Source organism: Papio anubis, chromosome 8 (assembly GCF_008728515.1).
Source record: "Papio anubis isolate 15944 chromosome 8, Panubis1.0, whole genome shotgun sequence".
NCBI lineage: Eukaryota > Metazoa > Chordata > Mammalia > Primates > Cercopithecidae > Papio > Papio anubis.
This window is the reverse complement of record NC_044983.1, coordinates 74,213,928-74,233,768: the sequence shown is the minus strand read 5'-3', so window position 1 is coordinate 74,233,768 and position 19,841 is coordinate 74,213,928. Positions and strand designations below refer to the sequence as shown.

The 19,841-nt window shown below is 35.4% G+C and overlaps 1 protein-coding gene across 4 annotated transcripts in view; it reads right to left on the bottom strand.

The window, feature by feature from the left end:
• Positions 1-964: 964 nt before the first annotated feature.
• The window catches only part of PKIA (cAMP-dependent protein kinase inhibitor alpha), a 90,596-nt gene continuing 71,719 nt past the window's right edge, over positions 965-19,841 (bottom strand). For 2 of the 4 annotated variants that reach the window (XM_003902888.4, XM_003902887.5), the window contains 2 exons: positions 7,991-8,168; positions 965-4,492 (listed from right to left, as the gene is read on the bottom strand). In XM_003902888.4, the coding sequence (XP_003902937.1) occupies positions 4,413-4,492; positions 7,991-8,141 (231 nt within the window). In that variant the 5' untranslated portion in view covers positions 8,142-8,168 and the 3' untranslated portion in view covers positions 965-4,412. Of the gene's footprint in view, positions 4,493-7,990; positions 8,169-13,067; positions 13,144-14,364; positions 14,503-19,841 lie in introns of all 4 variants that reach the window. The other 2 variants (XM_009213239.4, XM_009213240.4) reach the window with 2 other exon arrangements.

Sequence of the window (19,841 nt, the reverse complement as noted above, 5' to 3'; positions counted from 1 at the left end):
GTATTAAAGATGAAAAAGATCCTGAATCCCCACACTTGAATTAGACAGACACAAGAAATATACACTGAGTAGCGACACTAGAGGCTCTACAACTTATTTTACTGGCTAGTATTTTGTTGGTCCCAAATCCCTATGTGGTGTTTTATCCTTGTGAGCTGAGTAAGATGAACTTAAATCTTTACATCTCCTTTGCTCTTTGGACTGAAGAACTTGCCTGGATTCAGGTTGAGTGCTGTTTGATGCCTACTTTCTCCCGAGCTCCACCTTGGTCTCTGTTTGGTCATTACTGCCTGTGTTTGACAAAAATAAAATGATGGAAAGAGAGAAACACTAAGATAAAAGAAGAGCTCTCTTTGCTTCTTTACCCTAAAATATTACCCTTAGTGCAGTAAAACCATGGGTGTCTGTGAGGATTGCATTTTGTTCTTGACTCATTTCAAAGCCTTGCGGTGGAGTGGGCAGGGTGGGTATATCAGGAATCCTTGAACTTCTAGATCACTGATTCTAAAGTGTTGGGGGTGAGGTGGGTGGAAGAAAGGTATCAGAGTCATGTAGAAAGTTATTTTAAGAGAAAGAGTGTTTGTGTATGAATGTATCCATGTGGGGGGTGGGTAGAGGGTGGGTGCTGTAAAAACTTTCCAAGAATTCTGATAAACACCTGTCTTTCTCCTGACTGAAAGTCATCTCCCTACAGATGAGCAAGTAAGAACCATAGGCATGGTATTGGGGGTTAAGATCTAGGAGGTGGGATGGTTCTGGCAGATGACAAAGACCAGGAAGTGGACTACTCGAGTGGAATGGAGTTGAAAATGATTAGAATAAAGACCAGGAAAGAGTGAAGCTGGAGTCCTGGGTTTGTCCACTGCAAGATGACTGAGGTATAGAATTTCTCCTTTATCACCTGCAGCACTCTCTAGCACCAAATACATAGTGTGAATTCAATAAATACTCTTAATAGACTGTGTACATTTCAGAAAAATGTGTTACTTTTAATTACCAATTATGTGAGCATGCAACATTGCTAAATACAAGAGTCATACAAGCTCACAAATGACTTCAGAGACTGCCACTCTTGTAATTAAAGAACAATTTAGGGTCTATTAAGACATCATGATTTATAGATCCTTTCCTATTTTCACTTGATGACTACACATTTTCTCCCTACTACTACTGCTACTACAGGTTTCACTTAGAAGCTTTGCTGCCCGGCAGTTACATTTCTTTATCCATTATTGTTTCCGTGAAGAGAAATAGCAGTATCATTCATCTTCTAAAATGGTGCATTGCCACTGTATCTAAGTAAGACTCAAGTATAGGGCATTTACCATTGACTGTTCTGGGAGTATTATCTAAGAATAAAATTTCAATGTCTGTTATTTATTGGAAAAATATTTCTATGAATTTATGATAACAATATGTTGGCATAGGATGATTACAATTGATAAAAGGTAAATTTAACAATTTCATGCTTGTTGCAAATAAGTCAAAAAGCCAAAGTCCCCAGGTTTGTTGGTAATTAAACAAAATGAGTAGCATGAAATATAAAAAATATGAATCATGCTGTTTTTACAGACCACATGCCAGAAAAATAACTTCTGGGAAACATACCCCCCAAATAAGACGTAATTGAATTTCTTTTTTTAAAAAAAGATATACTTTGTGTGACCTACTCATATCTGTGTTATTATCCATCCAGGGAGCTTTGAGAAAGGCAATTTCTCCTTCTGGGATTCAGTTTCCTTCTGTAAAATATGGCGGCTGAAGAAGTTCATCTCTAAAAGTTCCCTTACAGCTCTGCAGTTGGCTCTAACTTTATGACATGTGCACTGGAAAGCTCATTGTTGACAAACGTGGGTACTAATCCTAAATTCATCACTTACCAGCTCTTTAAGCTCTAAAGGTTATATTTTATCGAGTGCTTATATTTTAATCTGTGAAACTGGATAAAAATACCACTCTAATAGAATTGTTTGAGGATCAAATGGGAGAAGACGAGCTGCAAAGCCATTAGCATAGGAATAGTTGGTTAATAGGCATCCAATGCTTATTACCAAACCCAAGGCCTTGGTTTCCTACCCTTTTCTTCGCTCTTTAAAAATTCAGATCCATGTGTATTCTTGACTTGCAAATAAAGGAAACTAAAATAAAATTTGAAAGATACCATGAATAAGCAAAATGTATAGGATGTGCACATTTTGGAAAAATAATTTGTATCTCCCTAGCTTGGGAATACCTTTGGTTTTGAATATAGCAGACAAAGCAGTAGTAAGAAGTCAAACTAAATCCAAAGCTCCATATAACTTTGCAATTTAGCACTATTTATATATTTAAAGACAAGCATGGCACCACATGCATTAATAATAGTATATCACATAGGAATATAAACTCTCCACATACACTCAGCACTGGTTTTAAACTTTTCGAAATCACATAAAATCAGTTTGGAATTTCACAACCTTAAGAAAGAAGAGAAGTTTAAATTCACAAGAAACTTATTAAAATATTAAATGAAGATACTGAAAACTGACTGTAGGGGTTTGATGGTTTAAACAGTTTACCAGGGATTGCCTAAAGTAACCCTAGGAACCTCTTTTCTCACTTGTGAGTCTATTAATAGGTGATGTGTTTGAATTTTACTGGGCATTTTGGCCCCTGATGGATTAGACAGAAGGAAGCATTCCAAAATTTAATCTTTCCTCTTTCTGCTCTCGGAAAGGCTCACATTATTAACTTTTTTTCTAGTAATATCTGATTGAGTACTAAATGCAACCCATGCCCTTATTCCAGTCAGTTGAAATGTTCTGTAGAAGGAGATGTGAGCAGACTTACCTTTTATCCTGTATGTAATTACATAGGAGGGCTGAGTTTCTGGCACAACCACACAAATTACCTATTGAAATGCTGCTCTAACTACTTCATGTGGAATGGTATCTAAGACCTCAAGGACAGCTAAGTGGGCTTGTTACTGTAAAGGGACTCCCATTGTCTGCTATTTGTCCAGTAATTCATGAACCACTGGCATATTACTGGTTCCTTATTTATTACCACTGACAAATGATTTCATAATACTGACCAGAGGGATTACACAGCTCACAAAAACTTTCCATATAAGAAGCACGATGTTAAAACACAGCAGAGGCCATCAAACACAGTATTAATGAGAATTTTGTTAGCTTCTAATGATAATCATTATTGTATCAGAATGCAATTCACACTAATTATTAGTAAAAGTTTACAAACATTAAAAAGTGCATAATAACATTTGGATCTGAGAGGGCTGAAAAAAGACATGAAAACACAACACCAGGGCTTTACTTTTGTGATTGGTGTCTACATGATTGCAAGGAGATTACTTTCTCCACCTTATTCAGCTTAGTGAAGATAAGTTGTCCTCCAAATTTAAATAGTATCATACAGCATTGTGAGAAATTTGATTCCATAGAACAAATTATTTCCAGTCCTTAGTATAATCTTGGCTTTTCTTTTCTACCTTTCCAATTGTCCAAAATTCTCAAATATATATATATATATATATATATTAGGTGGGAGAAGTTCTCCACTTGAGAATAAAACAAACTTGATAGATTGAATACCAGTCTGTGCAGACACCAAACAGACTGAATTCAGGTGATATTCACATTAATGGATATTTTCAAATGTCTGTATAATAAAGCAATGGAGTCTTGATGAATCTGTTAGACTTAATCAACTCATCAACATATAATGAGCAAGGGGAAAGACTGTGTTTTAAAAAAGGGTGTTCTATCCTGTGTACACCACCACAGTATGGAAAACTAAAATAAAAAGACAGCCCTTTTAAAAATGAGTGGTATAAAAATTCACAGTAATGCACATCATTTTGTTTTTCATAAGCAATCAGAGAAGGGGGCAGTGCTGAGCATCTATATTGTACAATACAAAACAGTGTAAATAACACAGCAGTAACACACAGATACATAATGCTAAAAACAGTGCTTTCTGGATCTTTCTTTTACTGGGTGAACACTTGAGCCAGAGATATTTAAACTCTGGGGTTCAATCAACCCTTCGCAATTAGACACAATTAAATCCTCTGACATTGTGAGGGGCCAGATGCTACAGGAAGAATCATCATCTAGGTCGGTGCTACTCTCTATAAGCATTTCGTCACATGATCAAGTGAAAGGATCCATACAAAAATGACGCCCAAACACAAGCCACATGATTTCAACCATTGCTAATGACAGAGGTAGGGAAAAGTCTGCCTGCAGCCACAGCCTCTGCCCTCATTTTTAACATGATAATGAGCAGGTTCCTGCAATGCAGCACAGCCATTTTCTTTTTCCTCTTTTCACTCATGGAAACAAATGCATTCCAGACACTCCTGGAGATTTGAGACATTGTCAGGTGTGGTCGAGGGTCAAAGTGGGGTGTTAGCTTTCAGATTTTGCTGCTTCTCCCTGGGCTTCCCCACTTTGTTCTGTAGAACTTCGTTGTGCATCTTCTTCACCTTCTGCAAAAGAAAAACAAAAACGGAATACAGGCAAAATAAAAATGATTGCTTTTATTTCCAACTCTCAGTATGTCATATTGGTAACTTCAGAAATACTAAAGAGGTCCAAAACCCTTGAAGGGAAAAGTATATTTTCTTGGTAGTCAGTTCGCCACTGGAGTTTTCAAGGACTGATCAATTCTGTGAACTTGGGACAGCATGGCTCAAAAACAAAATAATATTCAAATGTTCAGAGTAGTTAGTGATCAGCTAAGCTTCGGATAAATAGCTCAGAAATCTCATGACCAGGTCATGTCACTGAGATATAGTTTCACAGGCTGCAGAAATCAGAAATGTCTTTAAGTAGAAATCAGAAGTGAGAGCATGTTTACCTTTTTATGCCTGATTGTCTTATTTGAAGAAATATTTTAAAACTGTATTTTCTCTTTTTTATAGCACTTGATGATAACCCAGCTAATTTCTCAGAGGTTCTATTAGTTCAAAGTAAAAGCAATAGTGGAAAATGAAAGGACACTATGTCAGCTGGCCAGTCCCTTGTCAAATAGTTATAATGGCCTCTGGTTTGCCCTTAGAGAACATGTGCACAATTCTAATAAAACCAGCCTCATAACTGCACCCTCAGTAGCAATCTTAGCCAGTGGTATAGCAAACATTTCAATGCTTTCACTCCATATTAGGTCACGTTATATAAGTACAAGCTGTTGGCAATTTCAGACTCAAAGATTCAAATATCTGCATGAGATATTTGGTTATCAGGCAGCCAATATGACTTGCTGGACAAAATGTTTTCAGGTGTTGCAATAATATAAACGAATCAATATTTGCTAAGGGTTTGTTATAATTCAAATAAAGGCAGGTAAGTGGGCTGCTCTATTCTTTGGACCATAATGTTATAAGGCAGTTTCTCCTCTACTCTTAGCAAGTACACATGAAGCACCTCACCATACTCCAACAACATTAAATCTTTAGGAAAATTAAAATCAATTCTTCTACATAAAAATATTTTCTTGTAAAGCAGTACCAAGGGTATGACCAGACATTATATGTCATTTTCATGCACTATTTTATTATGAGAGGCTCCCATGATGCACAGATGGCCTGGTTCTGAGATGTGTAAATTAGCATGCAACAAGAACTTGATAAACAGGAGAAACTTTTGGTAACCAAAGAAATGAAGTCAAATTAGGGCATCTCTAAGACAGTAGAATATTTCAGGATGAAAGTGATTGTATAAATACAAGATGAGGAACTTGACTCCCATGGGGCTTGGGACCTTCTAGGTGTCTGGGGACACTTCTCAGGGCTTAGCATTATGCTGCAAACATGGAGACTGTTGCTAAACAGATGCTTATTAACAAATAAAAGTAAACATGAAGCAACAATATTGTTGAGTATAAACTAAAATGAAGCTGAAACATTTATGAATTAGAAAGGAAATTCTCCACAATTCTTAGTGACATTGAATTTGTCATTATATATTTGTCTTTTTTTATATTTTAGATCTTCATGTTATGCAGTTATTAGTTATTGTACTTAGAATAAACAAAGTTATTGCTTTGTATACTGTTCCTGGTTTTGGACTTCATAATTTTAAGAGAAGCAGCAAATGTTGCAAGAGCCTAGTGAATTGCAATTAGCATGCAAAAATATTTAGAAAAGAAGACATTTGGAAGTATAAAGATAATTTAAATTAATTATAATATAATGAATATAAATTATTTTATTTACATTTATTAATATAAAATTTCAATTTATTATTTCAATAATTTATAATAATTTAATATGTTTTCAGGAAAATAAAATGGTCTTAGGACTAACAATTCTCAACTTCAGGAAAAATAGAAAAAGAAGAAATTAAATTACACTATGAATAAAAATGTCCTAATATTAAGAGTGGCTAAAATTAATGCAGACTCTTTAAAATAGCATATGTGTAAGAAAAACAAAATATAAATATTATGCAAGACTACAGCAAAAATGTATTTATCCATCTCATGTTACCAAATTGGAATAATTTCCTATACCGTCTTTCTCAGAGCTGTTCTGGGAAGTAACTACTGGTAGCAATAATAGCACAACAATGAAACCTAAGATACACACAGGTCTGTGTATTCCAAAGTGGTAACGTTAAAGTTTTATTATTAATCCGAATTTGAAAAGACCAGTCTGAGAAGTACTGAGCTTTAGCTATTGAATAAAATACGTCCTTATGTATTTAAAAGTAATGTTGCTGAGCTATTTCATTAATCTATATATGCATATACTCTGACTCCGTTTTCTAATAATCTATTTTTATTTTTTTATTTATTTTTTTTTTTGAGACGGAGTCTCGCTCTGTCACCCAGGCTGGAGTGCTGTGGCCCGATCTCAGCTCACTGCAAGCTCCGCCTCCCGGGTTCCCGCCATTCTCCTGCCTCAGCCTCCCGAGTAGCCGGGACTACAGGCGCCCGCCACCTCGCCCGGCTAGTTTTTTTTGTATTTTTTAGTAGAGACGGGGTTTCACCGTGTTAGCCAGGATGGTCTCGATCTCCTGACCTCGTGATCCGCCCGTCTCGGCCTCCCAAAGTGCTGGGATTACAGGCTTGAGCCACCGCGCCCGGCCTCTAATAATCTAAATGTTTTACCTTAAAAATTCTAACAGCGAAGACATATTGAATAATTAAGAGCCAGAAATTGTGATAAGTGCTTTCCATGCACATAATATCAGGGTTCCCTAATTGTGAATTCTTTTCACTTTTAAAGGTTATTTTTACACAAGTCTTCTCAGGGAAACACATTCAGCTTTGATATCTGCAAAAGCTACAGGTGGAGGAACTGTCAGGGAACTTATTCTAATACTCAGAAGTAAAACTGTCAAGTATTTTAATCCATCAAACTTGTTTTTCTTTTTCATTAATGAAGATAGACTCCTTGGGTAAGAATTCAAGGCCCAGTAAGGAGACACATTTTTCACAAACCCATTCTATCTGGAATAGGAAATCAAAGACCCTTTTACCTAAGACTTACTAATGTAACAGATCATTTTACTTCCATTCTTAATAAAATTAGCCCTGGAGACTCTTTTTTTCTAAAATTGTTCTTAGAATTGAAGTCTATCAGAATTACCTGTGAATCTTGTTAAATATCTATCTAGTAAATGTTAGAGGTGGCCAATATTGTCAAAGGTAGGCGCTCCAACTTAGTTAAATGCTGTACATAAGCAATTTCAGCTTTTGTAGAAATTAGGCTTTAAAAAAACACACCATGTGTTTTATTGATTGCATTAATAAAATCAGATTAAGGACTCTGCATTTAAGTGAGAAGCCTTCTAAAGAGACATCACTGAAAATAGAGCAGGATTGATTAAGAGATTAGTCTCAGACTTTCATCTTGCCTTAGATTGTTTAAAACTCTTTATATTAGATTACTTTCAAAGATGACTTTAGTGCCTCAATCCCACTTAGTAAAATGCTGCAAATCATTCCATGCTTACAGAGAAATGTGTGCCAGATGACTTACCTGTCTTGTTGATATCAAGACCTGCTAATTTCAAGGCTAATTCATTGCTGTTGCCACTTGCAGAGGAAACCAGGATATCATGTATTGCATTTCTTCTACCTGTTCTTCCTGAGGCAATAAAATCTGCATACGTAGTTTCCACATCAGTCATTGCTACCAAATATCCACATAGCAGGGACTACAAAAGAAAGTAAAATTAATAGGTAAATATAATGGTAGTCAATGCTAAACATTTAACAAAGACAACTGTTAAACTACCAACTTAGTATATGAATGTGAAACAACTGTCCTGTTTGCAGGTTCACAAAACAAGTAATGCCTTTTCTGATCCTAAATATTTAAATCAAAGGTCTGGGAACCTTTAATGTACAGGGCCTGGTAGTACATATTTAGGGTCACATGATCTCTATTCCAACTACTCAACTTTGTCCTTACAGTAAAAAAGCAGCCACAGCCAATACGTAAAAAAAATGTAATAAACAAACTTTATTAACAAAAATAGGGAATGGGCTAGATTTAGCCTACATGCCATTGTTTGTTGACATTTAGTTTACATTATAAAATTATCTTTCTCTAATACCATTTTAGTCATTCTTCAACTCCAGAGAGAGTGGGGGGCGTTGAGTGAAAAGTAGTTCATCCTAGGGATAAGCAGTAAGTGAGAGCATTGTCTGTACAATTTGTTAATGAAATGGACCAAAATTCAGTTTGCTTTTTATTACCACTATGCACCATGCACCAGCAATTCTAAATATTTTCAGTGATCAAGTACTGCTCTCAGTCCAGAAAAACAGCCCCTACGCTCCCCTCAGTAAGTCATTACTTGAGAGGAGTAACATATACTCTTGATTAAATCTTGGAAATAAAATGTAAAAAGGTATAAAAACTGATTACTCAAAACCCTCTCATTTCTATCATTAAAATGGCCATACTCCCCAAAACAATTTACAGATTCAATGCTATTCCTAGCAAACTACCAATGATGCTTTCCACAGAATTAGAAAAAATCATTCTAAAATTCATAAAGAACCAAAAAAGAGCCCAAATGGCCAAAGCAACCCTAAGAAAAAAAAAAATAAAAAACCAGAAGCATCACACTACCCAATTCTAAGCTGTACTACAAGGCTACAGTAACCTAAAACAGCATGACACTGGTACAAAAACAGACAAAGAGACCAATGAAACAGGTTAGAGAACCCAGAAATAAAGCCACACTTAAAGCCATCTGATCTTCAACAAAATTGACAAAAACAAGCAATGGGGAAAGGACTCTCCAGTAAATGGTGCTGGGATACCTGGCTAGCCACATGTAGATTGAAACTGGACCTTATCCTTTCACCATGTACAAAAATCAATTCAAAGACTAAGTCAATTTCAATTGATTAAAGACTTAAATGTAAAACCTAAAACTGTAAAAACTCTAGAAGAAAACATAGGGAATACAATTCTGGACATAGGCCCTTGCAAAGAATTTATGTCAAAGACTCCAAAAAGAATTGCCACAAAAGCAAAAATTGACAAAGGGGACACAATTAAACTAAAGAGCTTCTGCACAGCAAAAGAAACTATCAACGGAGTAAACAGATAAACCACAGAATGGCAGAAAATAGTCTCAAATTATGCATCTGAAAAAATTCTAATATCCAGAACTGAAAAGGAACTTAAACAAATCAACAAGCGGTGGTTCACGTCTGTAATCCCAGCACTTTGGGAGGACAAGGTGGGTGGATCACCTGAGGTCAGGAGTCCGAGACCGGCCTGACCAAAATGGTGAAACTTCGTCTCTACTAAAAATACAAAAATTAGCCAGGTCTGGTGTTGGGTGCCCGTAATCCCAGCTACTTAGGAGGCTGAAACAGGAGAATCACTTGAACCTGGGAAGCAGAGGTCACAGTGAGCTGAGATCACGCCCACTGCACTCCAGCCTGGGTGGAGAGAGTGAAACTTCATCTCGAAATAAATAAATAAATAAATAGATAGATAAATAAATAAATAAAAGCAAAAACCAAACAGCTCCATTAAAAATAGGCAATGGATATGAACAGACACTTCTCAAAAGAAGATACACACATGGCCAACAAGCATACGAAAAACTGGCCAACCTAATCATTAGAAAAATGCAAATCAAAACTACAATGAGATACCACCTCACACCAGTTAGAGTGGCTATTACTAATTAATTCAAAAATTAACAGATGCTGGTGAAGTTGCAGAGAAAAGAGAACACTTTTACACTACTGATGGGAATATAAACTAGCTCAGCCACTCTGGAAAGCATTTTAAAGATTTCTCCGTGAACTTAGAACTACCATTAGACCCAGCAATCATATTACTGGGTATATACCCAAAGGAATATAAATCATTCTTCCATAAAGACACATGCACACGTATGTTCATCAGCACTTTTCACAATAACAAAGACATGGAATCCACCTAAATGCCCATCAACAGTGGATGAGATCATGTCTGTTGCAGCAACATGGATGGAGCTGAAGGCCATTATCCTAAGTAAATTAATGCAGGAACAGGAAACCAAACACTGCACATTCTCACATATAAGTGGTAAAAACTGAGTACAAATGGACAAAAGAAGGGAACAATAGACACCAGGGCCTATCTGAGGATGGAAGGTGGGAGGAGGGTGAGGATCAAAAAACTATAGGGTACTATGCTTATTACCTGGGTAATAAAATAATCTGCACACCAACCCCCCTAAATATACAATTTACCCATGTAACAAACCTGCATATGTACCCCTTGAACCTAAAATAAAAGTTGGAAGCAAAACAAACAAAAATAAACCAAAACCACCTCATTTGTAAAATTCTGAATTTGGAAATTCTCTCCTCTCATCACAGCCACCTTTTCTTTCTCTTTTCTCTTATACTCAATGAACCAATTCTTTATACTGATGCTGTCTTTAATTCCTTGAATCACTTTTTAGTTTCCTCTAGGTCCAGCCCTACTTGCATCAGTTACGCACTACTTTATGTAGTTTTTTTTATTAGCATCAAGAAGTTCCTTTGATCTATTGTTATCTTTACTTCTGTACCTACACTTCACTGCTGGGAAAACACTATAGTATATTTTCTCTGATCTCAGTACTGGGTGGTTGAGTGTTACCAGAAAAAGTCACAAAATTGTGCCAATTGGCTCAACTAGAAATTTCTGGCTCTATTATTAGTATACACTTGGATGGAGTTGCCCAGAAATTCTTCGGTTCACCTCTAGTTGACTCTTCCTTATGCTATTCTCTTTGGGAAGGATTCCAAAGCCTTTCCAGTCTACACACCAGACACCACCTACCTTAAGAGATGACTCTGCATCTTCCTCTGAGAAGATACAGGACATCTGTTACAAATTCTCTAAAAATTCTTCCTTTTTCAAACAACATTTCTCAGTATAATCACCATTCTTTCTTTTTTGGATGAATTGACCTGTCTTTCTACGACATGCTATTGATTTTATTTCCTTCCACCTCTAATGTCATTACCCACTGCCCATTAACATGACACATGTTGGAGAATATATTTTCCCTCATTTCTTTCCCTTGATATCCATTACAGATTCTAATAAGGCAGAAACTGCATTTTGTTAATATTTTAATCACATACAATTTCTAGCAGAGTTGTTTGCTAGTGTTAAATATGAATATGTTAAATAGAACTGGCCAATGAGGAAGAAATATATTAATCACCTTTTATCGGTGACCACAGAAAACTTTCCTGCTCCCTGATTGTACTAAATTACTAAATCCTAAAAATTCATCTACTTCAGTCTAGAAGTTTTATAGATGAAGAACCTGAGGACCAGATAATTCAAGTGATCTGACCATATTCACATAGTTAATAATTTAATCTGCCCATATTCACATAGTTAATGAATTAAGTACTTGGAACTTAAGTCTGCAAAGTTCCTGCCCACACTTTTTACTTTACCAGGCAGCCTGTCTATGAGTAAGTCAGAGTTTAAATAAAGTTTTTGGACCTTGGAATAATTCAGTGTTATTAGTGGTAAAGATATTTTCATTATCTGCATTACCATTAACCAACACAGTGTTTGGTTTCTACATTACTTCAAAGGTTTAGAACTGAACATGCACATCAACTTAGCAAAAACATCTTATAAATATTTAAGGAGAGGTGGAGTCACAAGATATATTCAAGCTCTTTTCACAATAATTTTCAATCTTAGTCTCTTTTTATAGCTTTTAAAAACATAGGCTTAGGCCAGGCATGGTGGCTCATGCCTGTAATCCCAGCACATTGGGAGGCTAAGGCAGGCAGATCACGAGGTCAGGAGTTCGAGACCAGTCTGACCAATATGGTGAAACCTTGTCTCTACTAAAAATACAAAAATTAGCTGGGCGTAGTGGCGCACGTCTGTAATCTCAGCTATACAGGGGGCCAAGGCAGGAGAATCACTTGAACCCAGGAGGCGGAGGTTGCAGTGAGCCAAGATTGGGCTACTGCACTTCAGCCTGGGTGACAGAGAGAGACATCATCTCAAAAAAACAAATAAAGAAACAAATAGGCTTAAAAAAGCACAAGTGCTATTATTTCTGATCTGATAACAATGCTGTAAAATAGGAAAACAAATCCTCATTTTTCAGATGAAGAAAATAAGTCTCAGAGATTTTAAGTAACCATGAAATCATACATATTACCATGACTTAAACTATGGGTATATGTCTTTGGGTTTTCTGTAAAGGGTGGTGTACTTTGCAATAAAGGTCCCTGTTTTTTGCCATTATCATTTCTAACTGCCATAATAATACATACCCTTGTAGGGTTTTATATCTAATTCTCCTTGCTGAAAATAGTTTTTAAAAGATTTGAAATACCAAAAATGAGGCAGAGAAAGTGGTAAAAATTTCCATGGGAAGGTATATATTAAAAGAAAGTGTCTTGTATTATGATTTATCTATTTGGGAATTTTAAAAGATCCTGGTGGCAATCGTACTTGTACGAGGGTAACCAACAACTTACTCTGAATTTTTATTTAGTCCACTCCCAAGTAATGAACACAGGAAGGAAGAAATGAGGTTATGAGAGACATAAAAGTATATTGTGCTTACTTTTAAAATCTTCATATATAGCTTTCATTTCAATTGAATGAAAGACAATGTGGACAATTGTGAGAAGAGGTTATTCCTGTAAAGTTGAAATATATTTTTAGTTCAATGGGCATCCAATTCTGCATCTTTAAAGTAACATGGAAACTAAGTAATGGATATCCAATTACACTAGCCAATATAATTATTATAATACAAATAGCTATTGCTATAAAAGTAATATTTCATTGCTTATTATGTTTTCTTTCTCTAAATAGGTCTATTTTCCAATAAAAGAACAATAGCTAACAAACAACACACACCAAATATGTGAATGAAAGAAAGCATACAATTACATTTTTAAACAAAATATATATTGTATACTCCAGATTTTCTCTATGATTATAGTGCTTTTAGTGAATTCCCCTTAAGTGCTCAAAAATAGATATTTTTACCTGCATGGTGGTTATGGTTTTTTTTTTTTCAGTCAAGCATTTAGACACTGCTAATTTAGTGATATGACTCCAAGAGATAAATATCTTTTATGTCAAGTATACCTGTATAGATGACTTTATCTTCTGCTTTGAAATTCTGGAGAACAGCCATAAAAATTATGGTTGACAGATATTCACCCCCCAAAATTACAAAATTCAAAAAAAGCCAGATAAATGTCAGCAGCAGATGGAAGTGTAATAGACCAGCAAGTAGCACATATTCTGACTTTATAAAAATAATCAGGAAAAAATCTGGAAAACTTATTAAAAGTAGACTTTGACTCTTTACTAGAGTTTCCTGTCTATGTTGCTATAATTGGAATTTTCTAGACATAACCAAATGATAGTATTGAATACAGACAAGGTAATATGGTGTTACTTTTTTGTATCCAGTTATACCAAAGATCCAATTATACTAATATTCAGCCCTATGGGATAGGGAAAAGAGGGAAATGGACACTTTATTATTTAAATACTGAACTATTTAAAGTTGTATTAAATTTTAAAGCATAAATCTCTAAAACCTGACATCTAAAAATTCAATCAAAATCTATGAATTAGAAATAAGCTTGCTCTTTCTTTTCCCCATTCTTAAAACAGCCTCACTCTCTTACTCTTTAGCAACAGAAGCAATATTGCTGCTCTACAAATTCTTTATATAATGGATTTCAAAACTGAGACTCATGATCTGTGTTTTCCTTTTTTATGCTATCTTTTTAAAATTCCATACACACAAATTTTTTGAGTGAATAAAGCAAAAGGTATTACTATAGTAGAATTTATCGATTTAGATAGATTTCAAGAGGCTATGAAAAGCATGTACTTACGTCTCCTACGTTAAACAAACTGAAGTGTTCCACATCGATGGATTCTAGAAGTTGGGACTATGATGTTGCTAAAATGATTTTTATAGTGACATTGAGTCATGAGCCAAATGGTGACTGGATAACATGCTAATTTTACTCCTGTAAATGGGACACATGAAATGAGACTCACAGACTTGGAGGAAAGAATGGAGAGAATGTCATTAGCATGCACTGAAGACTTCTCTTTAATCTGAATACTATGATTTAAGTAAGAAAGAAAGAAAAAAAAAGAAAGAAAATTCCCCTTATTCCACTGTTACAAAATGCAATTATACAACTTCTCAACTTTGACTTTGTGAAATCATGGGAAGCATGTTTAAAGCCCTTGAGTAGTTTACTACGTGTTTAATGCTTGGTCTACATTAGTATTTCTGAATTGTTTTGGTCTCAGATACCTATTACATGCTCAAAAATTATGAAGAACTCCACTTAGCTTTCATTTGCCAGGGATAAATCTACCAATATTTAACATATCGGAAATTAGAAAAATTGAAAAAATTAAATAATTACTAATTCACCTCAAATACTATTAATAAACCCATTACACTTTATATAAATATTTAACGACAATAAAATATATTCTCCAAAGCAAAAAAATAAATAAATAGTGACAAGCGTGGCATTGACTTACATTTGTAACTCTCTGGCTTAATTTTGCAAATGTCTGGTTTAATAAAAGATATCTGGCTTCTCATATTTGCTTCTGCATTCAGTCTCTCTTAATATGTTGTTTTAGTTGAAGTATATAAGAGAATCTGGCTTAACAGAGATATTATTATTTTAGCTGGAAAAGTGAGGAGAATTTTAATAGCTTTTTCAGATAATTGTGGCTTTTTTTCAATGTGGAATCTAAAGTCATATGAATATGCTTTCCATACTCTGCCTTTAGAAAGTTCCCATTGTCTTTCTTGCAGTTTGAAATGGTCTTTTGTCCACACATTTTTTTCCTTTTTTTTTTTTTAAACTATCAGACATTGGTCATCTGGAAAATATTGGTATACTGGGTTATGTAAATTTCCCAAATGGTAGCACATTTAATTATACAATATCACGTTTGTTAGCAATACCACCTATCTCATCTGAAAAGTCTTTAAGAATTGGGAAACTGACAAATTCACAGGGGCAGATAATAAGTTTTCCAAAATTATAACTTTTGTTTGAAAGTTCAGATTTTTTCACTGTCAAAAGATACTGTTAGATTTTGCTTTCCTAGAAGTGACAAGGTCACTTTGTTCATTTTCAAGAAAATCTCTGCCAAATGTCCAAGTTTGTACAACTGCAGTTTGCCTGTCACTTCTTTCAAGTAAAAATGGTGATCCAAGAAAATAGTGTCTAGCTCAGCTCTCAACCCACAGTTGCACAAGGTGCTTTACTTGTGATAACCATGTGTTTGATGCACAACAGAAGTGCTTCATGAGATGTCCCATTTCATCACATGAATATTAAAAAGATGTGTACTCAAAGGTCAAGATTCAAGAAAATGAATTTTTTTTTTTTTTTACTGCTTCATCAAGTACATTCTTAGGTAAGCCTGGCACTAAAAAAAATACTAGTTGTGAGTGTGTAGGGGTGCATAATACATAGATCACTAGGAGAGTTTGGTGCCGCTGACTTGCTTAGTGCAAAAGTGCCAGCAGTTCCCTGCCCACCCCCGCCTTGCTTTTGCATAATTCCTGCAAATGTCAGCCTTTCCCCCCCTCCCCGAATGGCAACATTACTTCATTTCTCCTCTCAAACTTTCTTTAGATCAGACTCAAATACATTTTCCCCCTACAATGTTTAACACATAAAAACTTTAAAATGAGAAACTTCACCTGTAAATGTTTAAAATGTTAGAAGTATTATCTTTCTTTAGAAAATATTTTTATAATTGGGCAATGAGTGACCTCAAAGCTACTCATAAATCCTTATACTAATTTCTGGTTTACCCCTATACTATCCCTAATAAAAACAATTTTTTTTTTCTATGCTCTTTAAATTTTATTGGCATCTTGCTTTCTTACTCCCCATAGCAAATCTTACCTAATAACTTTGTGGAGACCAAGGTCATCATTCATCTTCAATTTTCTTTATTGTCACATTTAAAGTCGTCTATCTCTTTATTCAAGAGTCCTTTTGCCCACCATTATTAATACCTGACTGGTGCTCTTGATTCTATCTTCTCCTCCATTATCATTCCTTCAATTCTGCCTCTTGCTTCTGGAGTCACGATTTTACTTCAGCTACTTTTTTTTTTTTTTTTTTTTTGAGACGGAGTCTCGCTCTGTCGCCCAGGCTGGAGTGCGGTGGCGTGATCTCGGCTCACTGCAAGCTCCGCCTCCCGGGTTCACGCCATTCTCCTGCCTCAGCCTCCCGAGTAGCTGGGACCACAGGCGCCCCCCACCGCGCCCGGCTAATTTTTTGTATTTTTAGTAGAGACGGGGTTTCACCGTGATAGCCAGGATGGTCTCGATCTCCTGGCCTCGTGATCCGCCCGTCTCGGCCTCCCAAAGTGCTGGGATTACAGGCTTGAGCCACCGCGCCCGGCCTACTTCAGCTACTTCTTTAACATCTTTCAAATTGCTTACATCTTCCCTGTTAAAATCTTCTATCTTTCAGCTCTGTATTTTTTTCTCTTTCTTTCTTTTTTTTCTCTTTCTTTTTGAGACAGGGTCTCGCTTTGTTGCCCAGGTTGGAGTGCAATGGAACAATCAATCCTGTATGTTCTTTAAGAGATTCATCTCTTTTTATTTCATTTACTCCCATATAGGAAAAGAGGTAGATATTAGTTTTCCCTGCTTCCTCTACACTGCTTTATTTTTAATTCCCCTTGTAATTTTACACATATATCTAAGGAGAACTGTTTTCTCAGGAACTATCACTACAGATTATTCACCAAATGCAAGTCTTTTCACAATAGTCATTCATATCAAATTGTATATAGCATTTTACACGGCAGTTTTTTTATTGTTCTTTTTGTTGTTGTTGTTGTTGCAATTTTGCTCTTGTTGCCCAGGCTGGAGTGCCGTGGCACAATCTTGGCTCACCACTACCTCTGCCTCCCGGGTTCAAGCGAGTCTCCTGCCTCAGCCTCCTGAGTAGCTTGGATTACAGGCATGCACCACCATGCCCAACTAATTTTGTTTTTTTAGTAGAGATGAGGTTGCTCCATGTTGGTCAGGCTGGCCTCGAACTCCCGACCTCAGGTGATCCACCCACCTCGGCCTTCCAAAGTGTTGGGATTACATGTGTCAGCCACCGCACCTGGTCTTTTTTTTCTTTTTGAAATGTTCTTCTCCCTTGGCTGCTGTAGTTACTGTAGTCTTTTGGCTGCTTTATAATCTTCCTGTACTTCTTGCTTTTCCCACTACTTATCTCTTAAAATAAATCTTTATTCTCCTTTTTGTTTTTTATGCTCTTTCTGGTAATCCCATTTACCCTAATAACCTTAACTGCCACCTGTGAATTGATGCTATTCAAATCTATAATTCTGGGGCCTGATATTTTTTTAAAGCTTCACTAGAGAATTTCTACTGACTGTTAAATACTCCACTATGGATGTCTTTAAAATCTCAAATTCAGTATGTTCAAAATGGGATCTCTTGCTTTCTTCATCTCCACCTCTGCTCACAAAACTGTTAATTCTTTCTATTATTTTGTTTGTATCTCCACTTTTTTCTCAGGTATCAATAATAGAAATCTCAGAATTGTATTCAATTACTCCCTCTCACTAATTCTTCACATCCAATAATTTCTCAAAACTCAGTAGTTAATTCCATCTATTCAATCTCTCTTAAATATTCTTCATTCCATTCTTCTGGCAACAACCTTCATCATCTCTTTCTTGACTGTTGCAACTGTAGTCTAACAACTCAACTTATCTAAATCTCTTCTCCAATTTACCCTTTAAAGGGTCAGCAGAATTAACTTTATAAAACATAAATAGTGCTCAAAAATCTTCAGTTGTTCCTAGGAACCCACAAAACATAGTTCAATTTTTTGATGGCCCTTAAGAGTTTGAAGCCAATCTGCTTTACTAGCCTCGTTTCTCACAGTATCCCTCCTGTTCATAATAAGGTCCAATCACAGCAGCACATGTAATACTCTTGGTATTCTCCTGTTGGTCTTCTCAACCTTTTTCATCTTTCCAGTTACACTCTTTCTCCATCTCCAGGTAGAATACATAACTTTGTTATTGTGTTGATTTAATTCTGTCTTATATGAGAATTTATTATTTTCACGTTGACCTCTTTATATTATATTTCTGGGTCTTTGATTTTCAAATCCACTGCAACATATGGCACAGAGTTTTGTATTTTGCTCCTAAATCCACAAAACGTATTGTGTAGATTGTTCTTGATTATCTTACTCAAGATCCTCCTTGTGTAAGTAACTTGATCGAGGTCATACAGTTGTTCATAGTAAAACTAGGCTAAGAGAGCTTGTGTCCTTATTCTTACCCAGTTCATTTTCCTGTCTAATAAAATATTTTTTATAAACTTAAGAAGATAAATGCAATTATGATCTCTAGCACTTTCTTTTCTTATATTCACAATGATAACAAAATACTTTTTAATATAACAGCAATAGAAAGCATCTAGAGTCCCAAGTAATCTAACCTATTTTCACTTTGTTGATGGCTCCCTCTTTTAAGTTTTTCATCAAATATATAAGATGAAAGTAGCAAATTAAAGCATAGAATAATTTGTTCTGTTCTCTTGTTACGACTTTTTATATCATTTATTCATTTATTTAATATTTCAAAGGGATTATAAATCATTTATCTGCTAATCTTTGCAATACCCCTGCTGAGACAGTCAATTAGCTGCAGAAGTACTGCTGGTTGGCAAGTGACAAGTAATATTACTTGCACATTACAAAAGAAGAAACAAAAGCAGCGAGAGGTTAATCGACTTGACCAATGTCTTACCCAGTCAGCAGCAGTACTGACGTCAGAAAGGGGAGCAGGGTTTATTCATATCAAAATCACAAACGCATTAAGGGCCTGGGGCTGGTGGTGTTCTTTGTTATATAACACTTGCCAAATTATTTATTTTATCTTTTCCTTGACTGGCTCTGTAAGAGTCCAAGGAAGAAAGATACTTTTAAAATCTATAACCTCTCATTTATCTATGACTTTTCCTCCTATGTTAAATAAATATTTAGATTTTCAAAGGATTTTAGAACACTGACACAGTTCTCAAAATAACTTATATTAACTTTTCATCTTTAAAATCACAAAAAGGATATAGTCAAGCTCAGTAATATTTTCTGGTCTGTTCCAAGGCATAATACTGACCATAAGAATAACAAAACTGCTACGATTTAATAGTGCCTCATGAATAATAGCAATAACAAAAATAAATATCACATATGTGCCAGATATCACACTCTTTGTATATGGAGTATATAACTTAAATTTCTTAAGAACTCTCTCAAAATAGTATTCTCATTATTTA